This window comes from Scyliorhinus torazame, chromosome 10 (genome assembly GCF_047496885.1).
Source record: "Scyliorhinus torazame isolate Kashiwa2021f chromosome 10, sScyTor2.1, whole genome shotgun sequence".
NCBI lineage: Eukaryota > Metazoa > Chordata > Chondrichthyes > Carcharhiniformes > Scyliorhinidae > Scyliorhinus > Scyliorhinus torazame.
The window spans coordinates 91939961-91967713 of record NC_092716.1 but is presented as its reverse complement, the minus strand read 5'-3'; the positions used below and the strand labels follow the sequence as shown (position 1 = coordinate 91967713).

The following is a 27753-nucleotide window of genomic DNA, read 5'->3' as shown; positions in this document are numbered from 1 at the left end:
CCACTATATTCACAAGTTCATCAAACGTTTTGGTGTCCGGCGCAGCTGGGTACGTAAGGCTCCTAATCACCCCAAACGTATGCGGGCCGCAGGCGGTGAGCAATATGACCACCTGGCGCTCGTTTTCGGTGATATTGTTTGCCCTGAAATAGTAACGCATCCGTTGTGCGTACTGGTTCCAGCTTTCCAGCGCAGCATCAAAAACATCCAAACGTCCGTACAGAGCCATGGTATAATAGAAAACAACTTCCAACCTGTATCCAACAAAAATCCAGGGAGGTGGCTTCAGCGTGTAGACAGCTATTCACTTTAACCCTCATTGCCAGTTTTGTGAGGGCCATGAAGAATCCAGCACGAGTTTTAAGGATACAAAGTAATAACATTTATTTACAATAACATATATATATAACAGCAGCAGCAACTTCCCTTGCTGCACACTCCTTCCTGCTGGTTCCAAACTGGCCAGCTTTATTTATACTTGGAGTTTACTAATGGTTTCTCCGCCCCCCTCATTGGGGAAGCTCATACTCCCACAGGATTGTGGGATTGTCATTAGTCCCCAGCCAATGATAAGCAGGCAGGTTATAACACCACCCAAAGCTGCAGACTGGCTCGCTGACCTCTCGGAATTTCTCCACCTGGAGAAGATTAAGTACGGCATCCGAGGGTCAGAGGAAGGCTTCCTGGATACTTGGGGGCAGTTCGCCGGTCTGTTCCAAAACCTGTTTGAGGCCAGCAACGAGGAGTAAGCCAGGGAAAAAAAAAGATGAAGAACCAAAGGACTACGCAAAATGTACATTCAGTTAGTCAAATGAAGGACAAAACAAACCTCTCTGTAAAATAAAGTAAATTAGCGCGGGCAAGAAAAATATAATGTATATAAGCAACAACTGTTTATAAATATGAGAAAAGCCAATAAAAAAATTTTTTTTAAAAAAAAGACCTTTCTTAATTTTTTTTAAGAACTGTTAATTGAAAAGCTGTTTCTTCCTTGGATGTTAATGGGGTTAATCCTGTGTTCATAATAAAGTTTGTTTTGATATAAATGATCCCTCCTGGAGTGAGATATCCTTGCCTCACAGTTTACAAATTGAAAAATTGTTGGGGCCTCATCCAGTTTCCTAATCTAAATTGGGGTCTGGTCCAGGTACCGTAACACTGTTCAAAAAACAAAAGCAGGATTGTTCTCCTTGGTGTCCCAGGCCAATATTTATCCTTGAACCATCCACACTAAAAAAAACGCAGATCATTATCTCATTGCTATTTGTAGGTTCTTCTTCATGTATTTTCTTTGCACAAAATGGCAACCGTCTTTGTACTGACCCATTGAAGATACCTTCTATAAGAAAAGAAATGGCTGCTCAATTAAAATCGTATCCATCGTTCCCATGGAGACAGTCTGGGCAATGTACTTTCTCACCTGCCACACTCCTATGTTTGCTGCTGGAGAGATGAAAGGTTTTCTAAAGAGATGACAGAGCTTCAGGGCATCCATTCGTATTTCTGCGATGTTGTTCACGACGACCAGTACTGCTGTCAAAGGGTAAATGCAGGAGAAAAGGCTGACGTAACCAAACTGAACAAACAGCTCCATGTACTCATCAAACAATCCCTAGATGGCAAAGAAAAGGTGGTGATTGCAAGTGGATTTTCAGCCAACTTCTAGTACAAGTATTGTAGTAATAGTTTGCCGACTGGAGCATACAACGACATGATATTCGTGTGGTGAACTACACCAGATCTCATTTGGGCTGTGATTATAGACATTGGACTGTCTCAAGAAAGGGGGGAAAAACCGTGTACACAACCCATTGGATTTAGAGTTCTCTGTTTTTCACTCAACAATTAACGGCAGTTTCAGAGAATTCTGCAAGTTAGACCTGGCTGTTTATTCCCCCTCTCAAATTATTTTCTACAATATTGTAGAGTCCCTTGTTGGTGCTGAGTTACGTTTTCGTCAAATCATTAGCACAGTGATTTGCATGGTAGAGTCCAGCTGCCCCAATCACTCCCTTTAAGGCTGGTGAGATCATTCTACTGCTGGTGAGATGTTTCCCAGCCAGAGAGGGACCTGATTACCATTAATTTACATACATTTAAATATTCAGAAATGGCTTAAGTCGTTGCCTGAGATGTCATCAGGTGTTCCCGGCCACTAACGTGACGTGATGCCAGCGGGAATCACTGCTGGCTTCCAAAAACAGAAACCAGTCGCGATGACCATGCCGGAAGCTTGGAGGTGAATATGGTCGTCGGTTGGTGAGGGGCATGGTCAGGCAGTGACCTGGCACCGCCGCCCGGCACAGCCCCCAGGCACTACCTTTGGAATTGCCAAGTTGGCACTGCCTGGGTGGCACTGCCAGGGTTGGAGAGTGGGGCCAGAGGGCAGAACCATGGGTGGATCTTGGAGGGAACCCTATTGGACCCCATTATGTCGTGGTGCAGTGATGGCGGAAAGGGGTCACTGTGCCTGCATGGCGGGTGGGGTTCCAGCTCGAACGGACCTTCGGGCTCTTTTAAGAGCCCCAACGGGGAATTTTTTCGGGACGAAACCCGGTGTGGGGTGAGACAACAGGGAGTTCCCCCCCCCAACGAAAAAGAAAAACATCGGCGGCGGCGGCCAGATCGCGAAGAATCCTCGAGGACAGGGGCAGAAGGAAAAAGGAGCAAGATGGCGGTGGAGAGAGCCCAGGCGACATGGGGGCCGGACCAAGACAAATTTTTGAGACGGTGTGTGGAGCTGCTTAAGAAGGAGGTGCTGGCCCCGATGCTACAAGCAATTGAGAGGCTTAAGGAGGCACAAAAGACCCAGGAGATGGAGCTCCACGTGGTGGAGCAGAAGGTGACGGACAACGAAGACGAGATCCTGGGCCTGGCGGTCAAAACGCAGACGCACGAGGCGCTCCACAAAAAGTGCATTGAAAGGATTGAGGCCCGAAAACAGAGCACGGAGAAAGAACCTTCGGATCCTGGGTCTCCCCGAGGGAGTGGAAGGAGCGGACGGCGGGGCTTACGTGAGCACGATGCTACGCTCGCTAATGGGAGCTGAGGCCCCCTCGGGCCCCTTGGAAGTGGAAGGGGCTCATCGGGTCCCTGCGAGGAGACCTAGGGCGACGATCGTGCAATTTCATCGCTTCAATGACAGAGAGGTGGTTCTGAGATGGGCCAAAAAGGTACGAAGTAGTAGATGGGAGAATGCGGTGGTACGGGTGTACCAGGATTGGAGTGCGGAGGTGGCGAGAAGGAGGGCGAGTTTTAATCGAGCCAAGGAGGTGCTACACAAGAAGAAGGTGAAGTTCGGGATGTTGCAGCCGGCGCGACTGTGGGTCACGCACCAGGAGAGGCATCACTACTTCGAAACGGCGGAAGAAGCATGGACCTTCATTAAAAACGAGGAACTGGATCAAAACTGAGGGACTGATGTTAGAGGGGAAATGACAATGCCGATGTATATAGAGATGTAAATTGGGGAGGGGGGGACACTAAGAAATGTGGGCGCCGGTGGGGGGGAAGAAGAGACATAGGCGGGGGATGGGGAATGGGAGTGGGGCGGCAGAGGGGGCTGCGCCACAAGGGGCGGGACAGCTATAGAGAACACGGGGCTTACTGTTCTTGTTCCCGCGCCAGAAAGATGATGGCGGGAAGATAGGCGCAAGGTAGATGGGAGTTCCCCACACGGGGGGGGGGGGGGTCAAGGAGAGAGCGGGAGAAGCCGGGGTCAGTTGAAGTCAGCTGACTTTCGGAAGCAATATGGGGGGAGCAATCATGCTAGATGGGGATCTAGCGGGGGGGGGGGATAACTGGGTTGCTGCTGCAGAGATCGAAGAGGAACTGGTAAAAGAAAGTTTGGTCGGGGCGGGAATGCGCCGCCTGGGGAACGGGTGGGTACGCGGAATTGGGACGTGGGACTGGCCTAGAGAGGGTGATGGCTAGCCGACAGGGGAGGGGGCAGACAGCCCCCCAGTTCGGCTGATCACGTGGAACGTGAGAGGCCTAAATGGGCCGATTAAAAGGGCCCGAGTGTTCGCGCACTTGAAAGGACTGAGGGCAGACGTGGCCATGCTTCAGGAGACGCACCTGAAGGTGGCGGACCAAATTAGGTGAAGGAATGGATGGGTGGGACAGGCGTTCCACTCAGGGCTGGATGCAACGAATAGAGGGGTGGCCATACTGGTGGGGAAACGGGTGTCATTCGAAGCTAGGAACATTGTAGCAGACAGCGGAGGCAGATATGTGATGGTGAGTGGCAGACTGGAGGGAATGGAGGTCGTGTTGGTTAACGTATATGCCCCGAATTGGGATGACGCGGGATTTATGAAGCAGATGCTGGGACGTATCCCGGACCTGGAGGTAGGAAACCTGATAATGGGGGGGGGGGGGGACTTTAACACCGTGTTGGACCCAGGGTTAGATAGATCTAGATCTAGGACCGGAAGAAGACCGGCAGCGGCCAAGGTGCTTAGGGGGTTTATGGACCAAATGGGGGGAGTGGATCCATGGTGATTTGTTGGGCCGAAGGCCAGAGAGTTCTCCTTCTTCTCCCATGTCCACAAGGTGTATTCCCGGATAGATTTCTTTGTTTTGGGAAGGTCACTGATCTCGAGGGTGGAAGGAACTGAGTACTCAGCCATAGCTGTTTCAGATCATGCCCCACACTGGGTGGACCTGGAACTAGGAGAGGAGAGGGAACAGCGTTCACTCTGGCGATTGGATGTGGGATTACTGGCGGATGAGGGAGTCTGCGGAAGGGTGCGGGGATGTATCGAAATATACCTGGAGGCCAATGACGACGGGGAGGTCCGAGTGGGAGTAGTATGGGAAGCACTAAAGGCGGTGGTCAGAGGAGAGCTGATCACCATCAGGGCCCACAAGGGGAAAATTGAGGCCAAGGAAAGGGAAAGACTACTGGGGGAGATTTTGAGGGTAGATAAAGAATACGCGGAGGCCCCGGAGGAAGGACTATACAGGGCGAGGCGATGACTCCAGACGGAGTTCGACCTGTTGACCACAAGGAGGGTGGAGGCACAGTGGAGGAAGGCACAGGGGATGAGGTATGAATATGGGGAAAAGGCGAATTGCCTGTTGGCCCATCAGCTGCGAAAGAGGACAGCGGCGAGGGAGATAGGGGGAATTAGGGATGAAAAGGGAGCTACCGTGCGGAGAGCAGGGAAGATAAACGAGGTGTTTAAGACCTTTTACGAGAGACTTTATAGGCCCAACCCCCGGAGGGAAAAGAGGAGATGCGGCAGTTTTTGGACCAATTAAGGTTCCCGAGGGTGGAGGAGCAGGAGGTGGAAGACCTGGGGGCGCCGATTGGGGTGGACGAGGTTACCAAGGGGCTGGGGAACATGCAGGCAGGGAAGGCCCCGGGACCAGATGGGTTCCCGGTGGAATTTTATCGAAAATATGTGGACTTGTTGGCCCCGCTGCTGGTAAGGACCTTTAACGAGGCCAGAGAAGGGGGGACCCTACCCCCGACAATGTCGGAGGCGACGATATCGCTAATCTTGAAGCGGGATAAAGATCCGCTGCAGTGCGGGTCCTATAGGCCTATCTCATTGCTAAATGTGGACGCCAAGTTGCTGGCAAAGGTGCTGGCAACGAGGATAGAGGATTGTGTCCCGGGGGTGGTGCACGAAGACCAGACAGGGTTCGTAAAAGGGAGACAACTAAATGTCAACGTGCGACGGCTATTAGGGGTGATAATGATGCCCCCAGTTGAGGGGGAGGCAGGGATAGTGGCGGCAATGGATGCAGAGAAGGCATTTGATATGGTGGAGTGGGAGTATCTATGGGAGGTGCTGAGGAGGTTCGGGTTCGGGGACGGGTTTGTCAGCTGGGTTAAACTCCTCTATGGGGCCCCAACGGCAAGTGTGGTCACAGGTCGGCAAAGGTCGGAGTATTTTCGACTATACAGGGGAACAAGACAGGGATGCCCGTTGTCCCCATTACTGTTCGCGTTGGCAATTGAACCACTGGCCATAGTGCTGAGAGACTCCAGAAAATGGAGAGGGGTGATTAGAGGGGGAGAGGAACACCGAGTGTCACTCTACGCGGATGACCTACTGCTGTATGTGACGGACCCAGTGGGGGGGATGACAGAGGTCATGCAGATATTGAGGGTGTTTGGAGATTTCTCGGGATATAGGCTTAACATGGGAAAGAGTGAGCTTTTTGTGATACACCCTGGGGACCAGAGTAGAGGGATAGATGGCCTACCACTAAGGAGAGTGGAAAGAAACTTCCGATACCTGGGGATTCAGATAGCCAGGAGCTGGGGAACCTTACACAGACTTAATCTGACACGACTGGTGGAACAAATGGAAGAGGATTTCAAAAGGTGGGACATGCAGCCACTGTCACTGGCGGGCAGAGTGCAGGCAATTAAGATGATGGTCCTCCCGAGGTTCCTATTTGTGTTCCAATGTCTCCCTATACTGATCACTAAGGCCTTTTTTTAAAAAATAGATAGGTGCATCACGAGCTTCGTGAGGGCAGGGAAGGTCCCGAGGGTAAGGAGGGGGTTCCTACAACGTAGTAGAGACAGAGGGGGACTGGCGTTGCCGAATTTGTGTGACTACTACTGGGCCGCCAATGTGGCGGTGATGCGTAAATGGATGATAGAGGGAGAGGGAGCGGCATGGAAAAGATTGGAGATGAAGTCCTGCAAAGGGACGAGTTTAAAAGCGCTGGTGACGGCGCCACTACCGCTCTCCCCCCAAAAATTTACCACAAACCCAGTGGTGGCGGCAACATTAAGTATCTGGGGGCAATGGAGGCGACAGAGGGGTGTGCTGGGAGCCTCGGTGTGGTCCCCGATCAGGAACAACCATAGGTTTGCCCCAGGGAGGCTGGACGGAGGATTCCAGAGCTGGCACCGGGTAGGAATCAGGAGAGTGGGAGATTTATTTATAGACGGGACATTTGCGAGCTTGGGAGCGCTTGAGGAAAAGTGTAAGCTGCCCCGGGGAAATTTCTTTCGGTATATGCAGGTGAGAGTGTTCACGAAACAACTGGTGAGGGAATGTCCGCTGCTCCCGACACAAGGGATCCAGGACAGGGTGCTTTCGGGGGTGTGGGTCGGGGAGGGCAAAGTGTCAGAGATATATCGGGAGATGAGAGAAGAGGGGGAGGAGTTGGTGGGCAAAGGGAAGGGAAAATGGGAGGAAGAGCTCGGGGAGGAGTTTGAGGAGGGGCTGTGGGCTGATGCCCTAAGCAGGGTAAATTCCTCTTCCTCGTGTGCCAGGCTTAGCCTGATCCAATTTAAGGTGCTGCACAGAGCACACATAACGGGAGCAAGGTTGAGCAGGTTCTTCGGAGTGGAGGACGTGGGAGGTGCGGGGGAAGCCCGGCGAACCACACACATATGTTTTGGTTGTGTCCGGCACTGGAGGGGTATTGGAGGGGAGTGACGGGAGTGATCTCGAAGGTGGTGAAGGTCCGGGTCAAGCCAGGTTGGGGGTTAGCTTTATTTGGAGTTGCGGATCAGCCGGGAGCGCAGGAGGCGAAAGAGGCCGATGCCGTGGCCTTTGCGTCCCTTGTAGCCCGTCGTAGGATTTTACTCATGTGGAAGGAAGCGAAACCCCCCGGGCTGGAGGCCTGGATAAACGATATGGCGGGGTTCATAAAACTGGAGCAGATGAAGTTTGCGCTGAGAGGATCGGCTCAAGGGTTCACCAGGCGATGGCAACCGTTCCTCGACTACCTAGCGGAACGTTAGAGGGAAGATAGATGAACAGCAGCAGCAACCCGGGGGGGGGGGGGGTAGATTGTTTGGGTTTTTGGAGGGGGAGAGGGGGCGGGGGGAGTATTATTTCGTGTTATTTGGTTAGTTTACTATGTTAGTTACAAAATGTTATATTGCAGTTATCATGTTACTTTTATTTTTATTTCTTTGAATTGTAAGGGAAAAAATTGTGTTTGAAAACTTTAATAAAATATATTTTTTTAAAAAAAGAAATTCAGTTTTCTTGGAAACTTTGAAACTTCTACCAATTCCAATGATTGGTAAGCGCTCCTGGTAAAAGGGAGATTAGATCATGGCTGAAACTCTCTAGTCATTGCAATTTACTTTTACTGCAGAAGTGGGTTGAGGGCTCCTAGGGTTTCAGGAACATTAAACAGGGAGGTTTTAAGAATGCTGGAGCAGATGCTTAGATCTGGGATCACTAGGAGAGGGACATTTGCAGGCATTGGGATGAGAAGTCCCAAGGGCTGCCAGCAAAGGGTAGTTCTGGAATCAGAGGGAATATGCATGGGTGGGATTCTCCGACCTCCCGCCGGGTGGGAGAATCGCCGGGGCTCGGTGTGAATCCCACCCCCGCCGTCCTCCCAATTCTCCCGCCCCCCCCAAAAACCGGCCCGGTGTGAGTCCCACCGCCTGCCTCGGTGAATGGCGGGGTCCAGCATGACTCATTGGGCTCCAGGGCCGTCCGGATTCTCCGGCCCGCGATGGGCCGAAGTCACGCCCGTTCTATGCCGGTCCCGCCGGCGTAAATTAGAGCTGGTCCCTTACCGGCGGGACCTGGTGGCGTGGGTGGGCTCCAGGGTTCATGGGGGATCGCGGGGGGGTTCTGGCCCCGGGAGATGCCCCCATGGTAGCCTGGCCCACGGTTGGGGCCCACCGATCCGCGGGCGGGCCTGTGCCGTGGGGGCACTCTATTCCTTCCGCACCGGAGGCCGTGGTCATCTGCCATTCCCGGTGCGGAAGTGAATCCCTCTGCGCATGCGCGTGGATTACGCCAGCACACGCTGGCGCTCGCACGCATGTGCCGACTCGCGCCGGCCGGCGGAAGCCCTTCGCCACCGGTTGGCATGGCGCCAGGCCCCTATCCCGCCGGCTGGCGGGGCGCCAACCACTCCGGGGCGGGCCTAGCCCCTGAAAGTGAGGAGGATTCTGCACCTTTGGGCCGGCCCGACGCCGGAGTGGTTCACGCCACTCCGTCCCGCCAGGACCCCCTGCCCCGCTGGGTACGGGAGAATCCCGCCCATGGTCTTTGGTTCTTTAAAATAATGAGAGAACATCCTGGGATCTAGAAGTGCGATTGATGCTCAGAAAGGGAAAGCTCAGAGATCCAGCTCAGAGGGTGCACTGGGACAAGAGTCTGGCAGTTTGGGAATTTTTGGGATATGGCACATTTGGGGAAGCAGGAACTAGCAGCTTGGTGGGGGAGATGGTAGCCAGAAGAATGGTTCCCATTGACAAGCGGCGGGATTATGGAATCCCAACGCCAGCGAACCTCACGCCAATGAGAAACCCTCCGCTGGCCGACGGGAAAATCCAGCCCCATGTGTTTTTTTAAATACTTAATAATACTGACTGACTCCATTGTAGTATCAGTATTGGGGAAGAAAGATTGGGCTTCATTGGAAAATATTATTTTGAACTGCTCTAGCATATAATAAAATGAAAACTCATCACTATCACATTTTTGGAGTTTTTACAATTAACGGGTAATCTTCACCTTGTGTGCCCATATAATACAGATGGTGGTGAATGACAGACTCTTTGTCAATTCTCTCACTTTTTATACCCATTGCTTTAAAATGAAGCACTGGCAGTGTGGGGCCCGTTCTTCTGGCTACCATCTCCCCCACCAAGCTGCTAGTTCCTGCTTCCCCAAACGTGCCGTATCCCAAAAATTCCAAAACTGACAGTGCACCCTCTGAGCTGGATCCCCGAGCTTTCCTTTTCAGAGCATCAATCGCACTTCTCGATCCCAGGATGTTCTCTCAATTTTTTAAAGAAGCTAAGATTATATTCCCTCTGATTCCAGATCTACCCTTTGCTGGCAGACCTTGGGACCTCTCATCCCAAAACCTGCAGATGTCCCACTCCTAGTGATCCCAGATCCAAGCATCTGCTCCAGCATTCCTAAAACTTCCCTGTTTAATGTTTCTGAAACCCTAGGAGCCCTCAACCCACATCTCCAATCACCCCACCTTTCCCAAGACTGCCAGAAGAGAAGGCCTCCTTTCTAGTGCTCCCACATTCCAATGTGGCCAGCAATATCTCTGCTAATATCACACACAACATTTTATAAAATCTCCAATTCGCTATCAGAATCTCCATGAGAGTTTCACAAGTACCTCATTTGAAATAAATGGGGGAAGATGAGGACAGAGATAAAAATGAAAATCAAATACAACTTCCAGAACATGATAGGGCCCAATGCTGTCAGGGTCCAATAATAATCTTTATTGTCACAAGTAGGCTTACATTAACATTGCAATGAAGTTACTGTGAAAATCCCCTAGTCGCCACATTCCGGCGCCTGTTCCGGTACACAGAGGGAGAATTCAGAATGTCCAATTCACCTAACAGCACGTCTTTCGGGACTTGTGGGAGGAAACCGGAGCACCTGGAGGAATCCCACACAGACAAAGGGAGAACTTGGAGACTCCACACAGACAGTGACCCAAACCGGGAATCAAACCTGGGGCCCTGGAGCTGTGAAGCAACAGTGCAACCCGCTGTGCTACCGTCCTGTCCATGAAGCAATATTGCCCTCATGTGGAGAAAATTAGCAGCTAAAGTAAAATGACATCCATAATGAACCAAAAGCTAGTAAGGGAAATTAATGTGTGAGCAGATGAGAGCATATAGGCGGAACTTTCCCAGAAATCGGCAAAGGCCAATAGCGGGCAGGAAAAGGGGTGTTGAAGTCACCGACCGAAAAGGCGACTTTCTCTGCTATACAGTCCCACACACAGAAAAAGAAACAGCAAGGGGGAGAGGGTCCCACAATGTATTGTTGGCGGGGCGGCCTCTGATTTGCCGACCCTGCCAGCAACTTACTCATTCAAGGAACGGGGCACCGATTTAAAAGCTACTCCAGCACTAAGGAGTTCACTCTGGAACCTCCCTTCCAACAACATGCCCTGGCACTACCCCCCAGCAGGTGCATGCCTTGGGAGACCAGTTGGGTCTTACACCGTCACACCGGTGTAGAGGCCTGATAATTATATGCTAATTAATTGAAATCAGAATGTTCCCGACGTTGAACATCAGGAAACCCGCCCCGCCACTTAGAGGGGGAGAGAATAATCGCGCCAAGCATTCATGCCAATGTGAAACGTGGAGTGGCGTTTTCGTGAGATTTTCCAGTCCTGTCGCTGATGCCAACATCGCAGTTGAGACTGGAAAATTCCAGGCCAACTATTTAATTATTTTGGCTGGAATGTCATTGAAGTAGGGACCACACAGAATGAAAGCCAGTGATGTCCCAATGTGGCCAATTCACAGCCCACCAAGTTGCATAGTTTGAATGTAAGGTGGGTATCTTTCTTTAACTATACTATTTAAAAATATTTACCAAATATAATACAACAGAATACAATGAAGCATCATGAGTATGTTTTGAGTTTCATTCGCAACTTTCATATCAGTTAGTTGCCTAACTAGTGCCTATTATAAAGATTTAGATCTCTTAAATCTTCCTCCCAACACTTTTTATACCACAACAGAATCCCAATCATGCGGGGGGGACTGAATTCAGTAGCAGTTCAAAATGTAAACATATCGTATCGCATATATTCTTCAAGAAGTATTTATCTTGAGAGAGGACCGTTCTGAATATTGGAGCAGAACAAGGCCACCATTGTTGGACAATAATGATTATGTAAACCACTTACAGGAAATGTCGGCATCTGTCCCTGTGATTTTATTTTGTCAATTTCTGGTGCATTTTCCATCATGGTTTTCTTCAGAACTGCCCCTTTTCCGATCAACGTCTTGTGGAGATATGGCACTAGTAACTCTATGAGCTGATTGATGATCTGAGTCAGAACCAGCAGTGATGCAAGTTCCTAGGATGTAAGGAACAAAGGTTAGGCCTAAAAATTGAAAGCTGCCTCTTAAAAGTTAGAAATCCAAAGGTTACTAAAGATCAATGATTATAGCCAATGAACATTTGTAAGATCGTTCTTGATCCATTATTTTGCTGAAGACTGTAGCCAGTTCAATGAATAGTGTTACGCCAGTGGACTATTAGTAAGTCACAAAAGCCTTTTGAGCATTCATTTTCCAAATGAACAGTAGCTGACAGTGGTGGGGGAGTCTAGGGACTCTGTAAGATCTAACTCAGGGAGGAGGGGGATATGACAGCCTAACTTAGCGTTTGTACAATGATTTCGAGCTGAACTCCTCTCCTCCACTGGTCTGTTGAAAGTGTGCCTGGTACAAATGGCAACAGGCCATGTTCTCATCCTCCGTTTCTTTCCTGTTTTAAATTTTATTTATTTTATTTTTATGGACTCTGTCTTGACAGGCCACGTCAATTTGAATACATGAGTTACAAAAAATACAAAATTGGCCATGGATTTCCACTTGGCATTCAGGAATGATTCCAGTAATTTCATGGTAGCAGTGGTAAATCCATCGTCATTATCTGCTGCTCTAAGTAAACTTACTCCTGTTTGTGGAGATGCCGGCGTTGGACTGGGGTGAGCACAGTAAGAAAGTTTATTACTGTTACTCCTGTTTGTTCTTAGTTTCAATATGTCACTGGGCTTCAATTTACATGAATTTTTTCATAAAAGACTCTCTCAGCCTGAACAAAAAATATATGTCTCAAGTATATATCGATGGCATCATCAAAGTACCCCCAGTAGATCACAACTGGCCACTGCTACTAGGCAATAACCTTGCAGTATTTGTGGTTAAAATAAAGTGCGAGGGTGCTCTGTACCCAGACACAGCTTTCAAAATTCTTACCTTTCTGAGAAGCTCCAGATCCTGAAGGAAGAAGGAGATGTAAAACAGAGCAGCAAAACAATTGACAAAGCGAAACTGTAAATGAAAAGTGAAATTAACAATTGTCTTTAGATTTAAAATATAGTACTCCATCTTTATCATTATTAAGGCAGTCTCTTCATGTGAAACCTTTTGGAAACTGCCTTTTAGAATTAGTCTGCGAACATAATCCTATCGGATTCTTTAATCAGGCACTCAGTACTGAAACACCTGCGTGTCAGCGTGGGGGTGAAATTACTCCAAAATATCAGTGAGAGAGTGAAATTACTGCCAAAATGTCAGCGAGAGAGTGAAATTACTCCCAAAGTACCAATGAGGGGATGAAATTACTCCCAAAGTGTCAGTGAAGGGGTGAAATTACTCCAAAAGTGTCAGTGAGAGGGTAAAATTACTCCCAAAGTACTAATGAGGGGATGCAATTACTCCCAAAGTGTCAGCGAGGGGGTGAAATTACTCCCAAATCGTCAGATAGAGGGTGAAATTACTCCCAAAGTGTCAGCGAGAGAGTGAAATTACTCCCAAGGTGTCTGCGAGAGATGAAATTACTCCCAAAGTATCAGCGAGAGGGTGAAATTACTCCCAAAGTGTCAGCAAGAGGGTGAAATTACTCCCAAAGTGTCAGCGACAGAGGGAAATTACGCCCAAAGTGTCAGTGAGAGGGTGAAATTACTCCCGAAATCTCAACGGGACGGTGAAATTACTCCCAAAGTGTCAGCGAGGGGGTGAAATTACTCCCAAAGTATCAACGAGAAGGTGAAATTACTCCCAAAGTGTCAGCAAGAGGGTGAAATTACTCCCAACATATCTGCGAGAGAGTGAAATTACTCCCAATGTGTCTCAGCGAGGGGGTGAAATTACTCCCAAAGTGTCAGCGAGAGGGTGAAATTACTCCCAAAGTGTCAGCGAGAGGGTGAAATTACTCCGAAAGTATCAATGAGGGGTTGAAAATACTCCCAAAGTGTCTGCGAGAGGGTGAAATTACTCCCAGTGTCAGCGAGGGGGTGAAAATACTCCCAAAGGGTCAGCGAGAGGGTGAAATTACTCCCAAAGTGTCAGTGAGAGGGTGAAATTACTCCCAACGTATCTGCGAGAGGGTGAAATTACTCCCAAAGTGTTAGTGAGGGGGTGAAATTACTCCAAAAGTGTCAGTGAGAGGGTAAAATTACTCCCAAAGTACTAATGAGGGGATGCAATTACTCCCAAAGTGTCAGCGAGGGGGTGAAATTACTCCCAAATCGTCAGATAGAGGGTGAAATTACTCCCAAAGTGTCAGCGAGAGAGTGAAATTACTCCCAAAGTGTCTGCGAGAGATGAAATTACTCCCAAAGTATCAGCGAGAGGGTGAAATTACTCCCAAAGTGTCAGCAAGAGGGTGAAATTACTCCCAAAGTGTCAGCGACAGAGGGAAATTACGCCCAAAGTGTCAGTGAGAGGGTGAAATTACTCCCGAAATCTCAACGGGACGGTGAAATTACTCCCAAAGTGTCAGCGAGGGGGTGAAATTACTCCCAAAGTATCAACGAGAAGGTGAAATTACTCCCAAAGTGTCAGCAAGAGGGTGAAATTACTCCCAACATATCTGCGAGAGAGTGAAATTACTCCCAATGTGTCTCAGCGAGGGGGTGAAATTACTCCCAAAGTGTCAGCGAGAGGGTGAAATTACTCCCAAAGTGTCAGCGAGAGGGTGAAATTACTCCGAAAGTATCAATGAGGGGTTGAAAATACTCCCAAAGTGTCTGCGAGAGGGTGAAATTACTCCCAGTGTCAGCGAGGGGGTGAAAATACTCCCAAAGGGTCAGCGAGAGGGTGAAATTACTCCCAAAGTGTCAGTGAGAGGGTGAAATTACTCCCAACGTATCTGCGAGAGGGTGAAATTACTCCCAAAGTGTCAGTGAGGGGGTGAAATTACTCCCAAAGTGTGCGAGAAGGTGAAATTACCCCTAAAGTGTCACTAAGGGGTGAAATAACTCGGAAATTCCTCCCAAAGTGTTAATGACGGTGTTAATGCGGTGGTGAACCACAAACCTATTTTATAAAGGGGCTTGAAACAGGTTCCCTGATTTACAGATGCACTGGTCCAAACTCCAGTTTGAGGTCAGTGCCCTGGACAAGCACAGGGCTCCGTAAACAATGTGGAGTTAGGTGCAGTTCCAGGATAGAGTAAGTCTGCATTGGACACTGGGAGTGGCCCACTGTGAAGATTGCACAACTGAATTCCCCACCATGGCATTGACTGCATTCACTCAGGCACATTACATTGGGGATATGTCACAATACATGGGTGCAGTCAAAGCCACGATTTCCTGACAGGAGTAGTGGAAGTGGTCTTACGGGAAGGTGTTGATAAAGGCAGGGATTTGCTCTAGCGTGCAAGTTGAAGGAGACATTCCGCTGCCTCACAACACTCCAAACCCCCCCGCCCCCCTCCCCCCCCCCGACCTCCCGAGTGCAGAATCACAGGGCATCAGCTTTCCTGTCTCCTTTGTCAGAATGCTACATGTTAATTAAAAACTGAGAGTAATCATTTCAAAATGATGGCAGGTTTGAAAGTGCCACGAGCACAAGTGTACTTACCACCATCACTTTTATTGTCAAATGGTTTTGGAAAGAGGTTTCTAATCGATGATTTTCTGTAATAAAGTTGCAACACACTTTAGAAATCATTGCAGCTGCATCTACCATCTTATGTTGCCTTATTATCAATTCCCCATACTTCCACTTTCATTGCCCAACCCCACCTCCATGGCCCTCAACTCTATCCTCACTGTTACCCTTAATCTACACCAAGAGGTGAAACTGTGCTATAGCTATTTTTCTAAAATATTTTGCCTTAAATATTCTCATTTATCGAGCACCTCGAATGCAGAAAAATATCTTGAGGCACTTCATGGAAGTGTAACTATGCACACTGACAGTCAGTGTGGAGTTTGCACATTCTCCCCGTGTCAGCGTGGGTTTCGCTCTCATATCCCAAAGACGTGCAGGGTAGGTGGGTTGGCCATGCTAAATTGCCCCTTAATTGGACAAAATGAATTGGGTATTCTAAATTTAAAAAAATAAAATAAAAACTATACACACTCACTCTTTCCCCGACTATGAATATCTTTGTCACATTGGTTAATGCTGACAATCTAAGGATTATTTGAATGTAATGATTGCTGCAACCAAGTTTTTGTCAAGTTTTCCGTGGGCGATGACAACGTGCCAAGTAGTCAAACCTCACATTCAAATTGGGATCTCCTAACTGTTGCCCCAGTATAAGAGAAAGAAAGATTAGCATTTACATTGTGCCTTTCATGACCTTAAGCACTTTATAGCCAATGAAGCACATTTTAAAGTGTAGCCACTATTTTCATTCAGAAAACGTAGCAGCCAATATGCTAGGAAGCAGATCATCTGTTCTACTGATGTTTGTTGAGGGATTAATATTGGGCAGGCCACAGAGAACACCCTGCTCTTCTTCAGAGATCAGGGATAGTCACATGGCTTTGTCAGAGGGAGGTCATGCCTAACAAATGTGATTGGCGTTTTTTTAGATGTTTAGATGAGGGTAGTGTAGTTGACGTAGTTTATATGGATTTCAGCAAAGCCTTTGACAAGGTCCCACATGGGAGACTTATAAAGAAGGCAAATGCACATGGGATACAGGGTAACTTGATAAGGTGGAATCAAAATTGGCTTAGCTGTAGGAGACAGAGGGTGATGACAGTGGCTGCTTTTGTGACTGGAAGTCAGTGTCCAGTAGCATATCACAGGGACCTGTGCTGGGTCCCCTGTTATTCATAATTTATATAAATGACACAGATGACGACTATATGGGGAGGTAGGATCAGTAAGTTTGCTGATGGCACAAAGATTGGCCGGGTGGTTAACAGTGAGGCTGAGTGTCTTGGGTTACAGGAAGATACAGATGGGATGGTCAAATGGGCAGATAAGTGGCAGATGGAATTTAACCCTGAAAAGTGTGAGGTGATACAATTTGGAAGGAGAAATTTGACATGGAAATATTCAATGAACGGCACGACACCTGGAAATTCCGAGGAACAAAGTGACCTTGGCATGTTTGTCCATAGATCTCTGAAGGCAGGAGGGCAGGTTAATAAGGTGGTGAAAATGGCATATGGGGCACTTCTCTTTATCAATCGAGGCATAGATTACAAAGCAGGGAGGTTATATTGGAATTGTATAGAACTTTGCTGAAGCCACAGCTGAAGTACTGTATGCAATTCTGGCCGCCACATTATAGGAAGGATGTGATTGCATTGGAGGGGATACAGAGGCGATTCACCAGGATGTTGCCTGGGATGTAACATTTAAGTTATGAAGAGAGGTTGGATAGGCTTGGGTTGTTTTCTCTGGAGCAGAGAAGGCTGAGGGTCGGCCTGATCAAGGTGTACAAGATTATGAGGGGCATGGACAGGGTGGATAGGGAGCAGTTACGAGGGGACACAAGTTCAAGGTGAGGGGCAGGAGGTTTAGCGGGGATTTGAGGAAAAGCTTTTTTATCCAGAGGGTAGTGATGGTCTAGAACGCACTGCCTGGGAGGGTGGTAGAGGCGGGTTGCCTCACATCCTTTAAAAAGTACCTGGCTGAGCACTTGGTATGTCATAAGATCCAAGGCCATGGACCATGTGCTGGCAAATGGGATTAGGTAGAGTGGTCAGGTGTTTTTTCACGTGTCGGGGCAGATTCAACGGGCTGGAGGGCCTCATCTGCATTGTATTTTTCTGTGATTCTGATCCTGATTCAAAATAATGGCATGAATCTTTTATATCCACCTGAAAGGTTAAGGTTTAACATCACAGATGACATCTCAGATAATGCGGCTCTCCCTCAGTACTGCACTGAAGTTTAAGCCTCAAGTCTCAAGTGGCGCTTGAACCTACAAACTGCAGACTCAAAAGAGACACAGAGTGCCACCGCACAGCTGGCACTTACATATCTGGCTAGCACAATCCCTTTAAGAGGTGTCCATGTAACTGGATTGGGGCCTATCATATGAGAGTGCATCAACCCTGACCAATGAGACAAAAGCGTGGGGCCTGGTGAGTGGGGGTCTGGTCAGAGTGAACCCAGGAGCCCGAGTGTTAGCATCTGGGACTGAGTGCCTGTACATATGTTACCCTTGTTTGTTGCCAATGAACACCATGGGCGGGATTGTGCGGGAATCGGCGGGGCGGGCAACTCTGGCGCCGAGGAGTGGTGTGAACCACTCCGGCGACGGGCCGCCCAAAAGGTGCGGAATCCTCCACACCTTCAGGGGCTAGGCCGGCGACGGAGTGGTTTGCGCTGCACCGGCCGGCGCGGAAGGGGCTTGGCGCCATGCCAACTGGCGCCGAAGGCTCGCCACCGGCCGGCGTGAGTTGGCGCATGCGCGGGAGCGCCAACGTGTGCTGGCATCATCCCAGCGCATGCGCAGGGGGGGTTCATCTCCGCGTCGGCCATGGCAGAGGAGCACAGCGGCGGACGCAGAAGAATAGAGTGCCCCCATGGCACTGGCCCACCCGCGGATCGGTGGGCCCAGATTGCGGGCCAGGCCACCGTGGGGGAACCTCCCGTGGCCAGATCCCCCCGCATCCCCCCAAGGACCACGGAGGCTGCCCGCGCAGCCAGGTCCGCCGGCAAATACCTGGTGTAACATTCGCCGGCGGGACTGGCCATAAACGGGCGGCCACTCGGCCCATTGTGGGCCGGAGTATCGCCGGGGGGGCCGCGGCCGTCGACCGACGCGGCGCAATTCCCGCCCCCGCCAAATCCCCGGCGCCAGAGAATTTGGCAGCCGGCGGAGGCGGGATTCACGCCGCCCCCCCCCGGTGATTCGTCGACCCGGGGGGGGCGGTCGGAGAATCCCACACCATGTTCTTCCTTACAGCCGTCTACCTAGTGTTCCCTCAAGCCACCACAATAACATAGTTATTGGAGCATCTTTTTCTGCGATTCCCTAACCGGAGGGATTTGAGTTGGAATAATGGTGCTAAAACTTAGATGAAAACCTATAACTTCATTAAGATGATTTAGGCAGACAGAATTGGCAAGCACTTTGCATCACCGAGGGGCTGATTTGACATGTAAAATCCTGCCTGCTGTATTACATGATTTGCTGCCTTCAGTTGCCCCATCCAGTTTTCTCCATCTTCAATATGGTTATAGCTAATAGACAGTACAAATAATAAATCACAAATTTCTTTAATGCCCCTAGGATTATTTTTCTCCCGGATTGCTCTCAGCAGGGCCCAGGAGATTGATCTTTAATCCCTAGAGATTCCAGCCCAATTTTTAAAGATTGACAAACTTTGTGTCATCAGTGAGGAACCGTGCCAATACGACACACGTAGCCATGAAGTCACCATCAGCACCCAAATATTCACTGGAAATGTGGGGATGCTGGGCCATTTTGCTATAGGCCGTGTACACCTGGATAATTCTTGGCTGTTGACTGTTCAAAACATGTACTTACCCCATTCTGTGAGCACTTTAGCAATCGTTTTGTACAGGACATTCATGCTGGTAACATAGAGAGTATGAAGAACACTTGGTAAATATAATGCACAGGCCCAGCAGCCATCGTTTTCACTGTGATATGCCTTGATCCATGCTTCCACTCTGAAGAAAACAAACACCCCAGAGAGAGAGAAGCCCAGGAACAAACACAGTATTGGCACAGAAACAAGCCAGATCTTCACCTTGCGTTTCCATGCAGGGTAATAGGGCTGGTAGCGACGGGTGATAGGATTTGTTCCCATTGGGCCTTTGTAATCCCCCCGGGGCTCCTCAAATTGGCTGTTCATCTGCATGGTGCCCCAAGAGTAGGACAGAACAAAACTGTGGCGCTTCCATAACTCCATGACCACAGTTGACCAGATCATGTTGAGTAAAGAAAAGAGGATGCATTTGTCTATTGTGTCCATCGATAGGGCGATCACTACGGTACCAAAGGTTGCCATCGGCATCAGAGAACAGGTGAAGTATTCCAGAAAACTGAAGTACAGGGCAACAGAACCACCAAAATATCTATAAATTGAATCTGTAAAATAAAACATACAAAAATAAAATCCTAAAACTGCACATCTCTGCCATATGAAGACAATATTGGTGCCCTAGCTACATAGATCCTGAGAAACTGCCTTGCTATTCGGAAAGTGAGGCAATTTTCTTCATCTACCTTTTGGCAGACCCTCCTCCCCTCTACTTATGTTTTGCTTTGGCTCCCTGACTGCCTGCGAGTAGACCTGGGGCCTTGCTATGACATTGGGCCAAGAACCTAACTTAGTGAATGGGGAGGCATTGTGGTAAATTACATTGAAATCTTTTTTTAAATTCATTTACATGTTGGGTGTGTCGCTGATTAAGCCAGCATTTATTGCCCATCCCTAGTTGCCCTTCAGAAAGTGGTGGTGAGTTGCCTTCTTGAGCCGCTGCAGTCCTTGAGGTGTAGGTATACCCATTGTGCTATTAGGGAGGGAGTTCCAGGATGTTGCCCCAGCTACAGTGAAGGAATGGCAATATATTTCCAAGTCAGGATGGTGAGGAGGGGAACCTCCACGTAATGTGGCTCCCAGGTATCTGCTGCTCTTGTCCTTCTAGTTGGTAGTGGTGTGGGTTTAGAAGGTTCTATCCAAGGAACCTTGTTGAGCTACTGCAGTGCATCTTGTAAATGATACACACAGCTGCCACTGTTCGTCGGTGGTGGAGGCTTTGAATGTTTGTGGAAGGAGGAGCAATCAAGCGGCCTGCTTTGTCCTGGATAGTGTTGAGCTTCTTGAATGGTGTTGGAGCTGCACTCATCCAGGCAAGTGGAGAGTATTCCATTACACTCCTGACTTGTGCCTTGTAGATGGTGGATGGGCTTTGGAGGGTCAGGAGGTGAGTTACTTGCGGTAGGATTCCTCGCCTTTAACCTGCCCTAATAACCACAGTATTAATATAGCTAGTCCAGTTCAGTTTCTGATCAATGGTAACCCCGAGGTTGTTGATTGTGGGGGATTCAATGATGGTGTGGTAGTATGTATTGGGGGTCATGTGGGACTGGAAGCCCTAATGTCATTGGCTGACTGCGCTACAGATGGTAATGCCATTGAGTGTCAAGGGGCGATGGTTAGATCCTCTCTTGTAGGAGATAGTCATTGCCTGGCACCTTTGTGGCATGAATATAACTTGCCTGGATATTGTCCAGGTCTTGCTGCATTTGGACAAGGACTGCTTCATTATCTGAGGAGTTGTGAATGGTGCTGAACATTGTGCAGTCATCCGCAAACATCCCCACTTCTGACCTTATGCTGGTGATACGTGGCTGGGTTGGATTTGTCCTGTTTCTTGTGTACAGGACATAACTGGGCAATTTTCTACATTGCCGGGTAAATGCCAGTGTTGTAGCTGTACTGGATCAGCTTGGCTAGGGGTGCGGCTGATCTTACCAGCAGGAATGGCTCTTTGCAAATCAGAGCACTATTTTGAGTGGCAGCCACAATCTTCCCCCTCCCCTACTTTCAGCGCCACTCCACCCCCCCCCCCCCCTCAACCGTATTGAGGCATCTGGAAACCCCTTTACAATTGCTAAGGCCCCTCCCTGGTGGTGTCAACCTGGCTTCCAAGCACCCTGGCATTGCCAACCTGGCACCCTGGAACTGCCACTCTGGCTCCCTGGCAGTAGCCCAGGCAGTGTCCCCGGCACCCTGGATGTGCACATCGACACCCGGTGGTGCCAGGGTGGCACTGCCAGGGTGTCCAGGTGAAGTTTCAGGGTTCCAGGTTGGCAGTGCCAAGGAAGTGCCAGGGTACTACCTGCCCTGTTCCCAATCACCCAGGGATCTATAATGCCTGTGAAATCCCCCAAGGTGCCCTTATGCCTAGTCCATGTTTGTGTACCAGTACTAAATTGTGCCCTGGTGAGGTCTTGCAGGTGCGGCCGTTGACTCCCAAGCGCCAGGTGAATCTGGCACCTGGGTATTTAAATAAGAATTGCTTATTACAATATGCAGATCTAGATCATGCCCAAAGATCCAATTTGGGGTCTCCCGGGGTTCACCCGGCGGGCCTGGCTTCGCACCAGGTGCAATGCGATCGCTGAATTGCACCCATAGTCATTGTTGTAATGTCAGAAAGGCAGCTTACTTTCCACACAGCAAATTCCCACACACAGCAATGTGATATTAGTCAGATAATCTGCATTTGTAATGTTAATTGAGGGGTAAATATTGACCAGGACTGTGGAGAGCTCCCCTGCTCATATTCAAAATAGTGTCGTGGAATCTTCCCTCTGAAGGCCTTGGATTAACAGCTTATCCAAAAGACGGCATATCCAACCGTGCAGCACTGGAGTGGCCGCCTTGATTTTTGTGCTCGATCCCTGGAGTGGGTCTTGAACCCAGAACGTTTTGACTGCTAGGTGAGAGGCTATCAGTTGAGTCACGCCCAATATGATATATTAAACTCTCATCACAATGAAGAGCCAATATCCCCCCCCATACACCGTATGATGCAACATGAAGGAACCCAGTTTCTTCCCATAACTTAGTGTGTATGTCCACTATCATGTCTCATTTAGCCTTGTGTAGGATCTCTGTCACATCCTTTAGTACAGCACAAAGGTCCTGTGGCACACACCTTCATCAAATATCGAGGACCATTACCACGTATCGAGTGGTTTAATGTGTTATTGTTATTTTAATTATTTATCAATGGGGACATGTGTGGTTGGGAAAAAACACAAACAAGAATGTAAATAAAGTAATAAACAATTACAGAAAAGGAAGAGGTCAAGACCACATCATATACAGCCAGGTGAAAATAGTGAAAGAGCAAACCTGGGCACAGTTTAATTAAAAACAAGGTGAGGTTAAGACATTTAACGTCAGAAGATTGTATAAAATAAGACTAAGGGCATTAAAATGAGAGTCTTAATTAAGATTAAGTCAAGCGTAACCAAAAAAGCCTTCCAGGTTTGACATTGATAAATGGTGGTTGGGCCCAATTCAGTAAGTCATGGAATTTTATTTTGAACAGTCTAGACAGATTTCAGAGGGAAGGGAACCATCATTTGGGACAGACCAATGACCATCACACAGAGAGTGGAAGGAATGGATATAGTGATCAATGCTTCGGCTGTCCTTCCCCTTATAAAATATCTCATTCGATATGTAAACCACAAGTGACCTTCAAGGTTTGGTCTGCTCACCAATGGGTTGTAATCTCAGATTCCTGTGAGAGTGCCAGCAATTTCCCAGATCAGTCAGCATTTTCTCATCATGCAATGGATAGAAGGTGTGTAGAATCTTGCTTTTCCGTAGCCTGTTAACTGAAGTCAACACACATAAGAATAGAGATGTGGACCCGCAGCACAGTTGTCTTATGTATCGTTCTGTCAAAGTTGCAGATTTAGTCTCTGAAGACCTTGCTTAAAAAGCATTAGGTTTGTCTCAAAGGGGGCAGCACGGTGGCGCAGTGGTTAGCCCTGCAGCCCGGCGCTGAGTCCCAGGTTTGATCCCGGCTCTGGGTCACTGTCTGTGTGGAGTTTGCACATTCTCCCCGTGTTTGCGTGGGTATTGCCCCCACAACCCAAAGATGTGCAGGGTAGGTGGATTGGCCATGCAAAATTGCCCCTTAATTGGAAAAAATGAATTGGGTACTCTAAATTTATTTTTTAAAAGGTTTGTCTCAAAGAGATTGATCTATAACTCAACGATACGGCAACATGGCACAGTGGTTAGCACTGTTGCTTCACAGCGCCAGGGTCCCAGGTTCGATTCCCGCTTGGGTCATTGTCTGTGTGGAGTCTGCATGTTCTCCCCGTGTCTGTGTGGGTTTCCTCCGGGTACTCCGGTTTCCCCAACAAGTCCTGAAAGACGTGCTGTTAGGTGAATTGGACAATCTGAATTCTCCATCTGTGTACCAGCAAAGGTGCGGAGTGTGGCGACTCGGGGATTTTCACAGTAACATCATTGCAGCTTAATGTAAGCCTACTTGTGACACAAATAAAGATTATTATTATTAAAAATGGAGTTAATTATGGGAAAGTTTTTCAGACTCCACATTTTAAATTATTCTAGGGAAATGGATAAAGCTGTATTTATTAACAATTCCAGTGGGAATTAAGCATTTAATAACCATATAATGTGAGACATGAGATACACATAGACCAGACTGATAGCGTTCCTTTCTTGAGAAACATCAGTAAAATGGTTGTTTTTTCTACAAAAGTTTAGTAACCATCATTATCATCTGGGACGAGCCCACGGGTGGGATGTTTCAGTCCCGCCCACCCAGAGACTGAAATTTTCCACCTGGCATTCAACGGACCTTTCAATGGTCCATCAAATTTTCCGCCCTGCCCGTGCGCGATTCCCACAGCGAGTGGGACCAGAAAAAGAAGTCTATTATCATATCTTGCCACAGTGGGATTTGAACTCACAATATGTGGGTTGCTATTCAAGTACAATATCAACAAGGCTATTCTACCTCTTTCTGGGGAGTACTGAAAGCTCAACACTCGAGCAACATCTGATTGCATTGGATATTTCTGAATGTTTTTTTAATGATTTTTTTTTTTAATTTAGAGTATCCAATTCATTTTTTCCAATTTTGGGGGCAATTTAGTGTGGCCAATCCACCTACCCTGCACATCTTTGGGTTGTGGGGGTGAAACCCACGTAAACACGGCATATTTCTGAACTTTTAAGGCATTCTTTAGTTGTGCAACTCCAATCTTTTGCAAACTACGACCAGTTTCATATTCAAGGCTAACAGTCCAGGTTTTATTCAGTTCTGTTCCTTCCAGGATATTATACTTCAGTGAATAGTTTGATAGAAGTAGGTGGGGCAAAGAAATTGATTTACATCAACACCTTTATGATTCTACCAGCAAACCTTAGACACTTGTCCACTTTTCTGTAAAAAATGCTGACTCCGCGATCATACCTAACGTCTCATTATCGTCCCTGCCGCTGCTTGACTGTTTCAGAGAAAATTGGTACAAATTATTATTATAGCCTCTTTGGCATCTCAATTCATTCCTGCAGAATGATCCTATACTTGTTCCTATTACAGCATCCAGTTGATTCCAGGTGTTATAGCACCCACGAGACCCAAGACGGCGACCCAATTAATATCCCCATGATTCCTCTGGAATATGAGCTCCCCCGCTGAGGGGCGGAGGCCCATCTGCAGGTTTGTTAATTCCACAGGTGAAACCCGGTCCAGGGAATACAAACAGGAGTTCCAGAACGGTCCCGGCTGGGACTTGGACTGTTGCTTGAATATACATTTCCTAAAACAAGGGTTGGAATTAAACCATTTTTGACTCTCCTTTCCGGACTCCTCATTGACTACCATGTTGGCGACGAGGATACAGCAGAACCGCAGACGCGCTGTGAGCCATTTAGAGTATAGCCAGCCCTCTTCGTGAAGGAATAAGGTTTACATCGTTCAGAAAATGCCGCTATTTAATAGATTTGATGCATTGGATGCGGGCGTGGAGGACTGGGATCATATGCACTATTTTTTTTAAGGTGAACGCTATCTTTGGTAATGATTGCCAAACGGTAATTCTTTTGACTGCCTCTGGGGAACCAACCTTCAGCCTCATAAAGAACCTAACATACCCCACACTCCCAGACCCTAAAATGTTTGAAGAGCTAGTGGCGCTTGTGACAAACCACTACGACCCCAAGCCATCGGTCACTGTGCAAAGATATCAATTTGACACGGCCGAGAGAACCCCAGGGGAGTCCATTACTGAATTTCTGGCGTAATTGTGCAAACTGGCAGAGCATTGCGACTATGGGCCAGTCCTGCCTGAAATGCTATGCAGCAGCCCTGTATGTCGAGTAAATAATATGGTGACGCAGAAGAAATTGCTGGCTGAGCCATTGCTGGAACTGAAACAAGCCATCTAAATCTCCCTCTCATGGGAGAGCAAAGGGGAAGGGTTCCAGGAACTTCAGAGGATGTCAGGGATGGAGGAAAATTGCATAGAATGCCCCCCCCCCCCCATTCAGCCGCATCGTGCCCCCTGGGGGTGGGAGTCCACCCTGGCCTCCCACCCTGGCCCGACCACCTTCGAGACTAGGTCCATTGGACAAGGGCCGCTGTAACCAGGCAGGACACTTCCCCGGGATCATTGTAAGGATGCTCCACGGCGGTGCAGCACTTATGGCTGGTGAAACCGCAGAGATAGAATATCATGGATCATCCAGCAAACCCACCGTCCTTCCTGAGGGAGACAGCAGCCCAGAGCAGGATCCTCCACCTAGAACAGCCTGCTGAAGCTGAGTGCATGCAAAATTGCATTGCCTTGCCGCGGGGTTGCCCCCATCTGAATAACTGTTCAGATAAACAGCCATCCATTGGGTATGGAGCTGGAGATGGGGGCCTCGGTTTCAGTAATAGAGAGACAGGCATTCGAGAAAATTAGGACGGGGATTCAACACCTGTGGTTTACAGGACACCGAGGCAAGACTAGCAACCTACAAGGGAGAACCTCTAGCCATAGCAACCAAGACAATGACCCAGTCATCTATGGGCAACAGTCCGTTAGGCTACCATTAATAATAGTGCGGGATCCCGGACCGAGTCTGTTAGGGCGCAATTGGCCACAATGGCTCTGGCTGGACTGGCAACGGATCTTCCTGAAGCGCACTGGCGGACTTTATGAAGTTTTGGGGAAGTACCCGGAGATCTTCCAGGAGGGCCTGGGCAAACTTAAGGGGTCCGTGGCCAAGATACACGTGGACCTTGAGGCCCAAGCAAAATACTTCAGGGCCCGCTCGATCCCCAATGCATTTCTGGCAAAAGTCGAGGACGAGCTCAGTCAATTGGAAGTCCTCAATATCATTTGGCCGAAATGTTTTGCCATATGGGCAGCACCTGTACTAAAACCCGACAAAATCGTGTGGGGATTATAAGTTGACCATACATAATGCCTCTTGTCTGAACAGGTACCCGATGCCGAGGATAGAAGACCTTTACGCAAAGCTAGCTGAGGGTCATTCCTTTTCAAAGCTCAAAAAGAGTCACGTCCACCTCCAGTTAGATTTGGACGTCAATTACAGATGTTCCATGACCATCAATACCCACAGGGACCTCTATGAATATATGAAGTTGCCATTTGGCGTGTCACGGCTTGCACAATTTTCCAGTATGTCACAGAGAACATCCTCAGAGGGCTACCCCATGTGCCGGTCTACTTGGACGCGTCCTAGTTACCAGAGCACTGGAAAGGGAACACCTGAGCAACCTGGAGGAAGTCCTCTGCTAGTTTTCCGAGAGGAGTGTCTGCCACCAAGAGGTGAAAGTATGTTTTCCACACCAAGGGTGTCACGTACTTGGGGTATGGAGTTGATTGTGACGTCCTACACCCAGTTGAGGAGAAGGTGCGAGCAATAGGACAAGCCCCACTCTGGGAAAAAAACAGAGCTGTGGTTGTTCTTAGGTCTTGTAAACTACTTCTGGAACTTATTCCTAGCCTGGCGACTGCCCTCGCACCACCACACACATTGCTGAAGAAGCACCAAGAATGGGCATGGAGAGTGCCCCAAAAGGAAGCCTTCGCCAGGGTAAAGACGCAACTAACGTTGTCAAGGTTGTTGACAAATTATGACCCTTCCAAGCCCCTTGCGATGCCTTATGGCATCGGGGCAGAATTATCCCACTACATGGAGGACAGACAGGAGAGAGGCTGATAGCATATGCATCGCGGACATTGGTCGCGGCAGAACACAATGACACCCAAATCGATAAAGAAGGGCTGGCCGTCAGTTTTGCTGTGAAGAAATGTAATCAATATGTATGTGGGCATTGATTCACCATTGTGACAGACCATAAGCCATTGCTAGGGCTTTTGAAAGAGGATAAAGGGAACACGCCAATTACGTCTGCCCGGGTACAGTCATGGGCCCTATTGCTAGCGACGTACAAGTACGTATTCGAGCATCGTCCAGGCATGCAGATCGCGAATGCGGATGTACCAAGCCGGCGCCCATAACCAACACGGCCACCAACACGAG

The 27753-nt window shown here is 48.6% G+C and overlaps 1 protein-coding gene across 4 annotated transcripts in view; it reads right to left on the bottom strand.

Moving 5' to 3' along the window:
- The window catches only part of ano10b (anoctamin 10b), a 72797-nt gene that overhangs the window by 36781 nt on the left and 8263 nt on the right, over positions 1-27753 (bottom strand). For all 4 annotated transcript variants that reach the window (XM_072518429.1, XM_072518432.1, XM_072518431.1 and 1 more), the window contains 6 exons: positions 22929-23048; positions 19212-19778; positions 15329-15384; positions 12716-12790; positions 11635-11808; positions 1421-1612 (listed from right to left, as the gene is read on the bottom strand). In XM_072518429.1, coding sequence (XP_072374530.1) covers positions 1421-1612; positions 11635-11808; positions 12716-12790; positions 15329-15384; positions 19212-19778; positions 22929-23048 — 1184 coding nt within the window. The remainder of the gene's footprint in view (positions 1-1420; positions 1613-11634; positions 11809-12715; positions 12791-15328; positions 15385-19211; positions 19779-22928; positions 23049-27753) is intronic.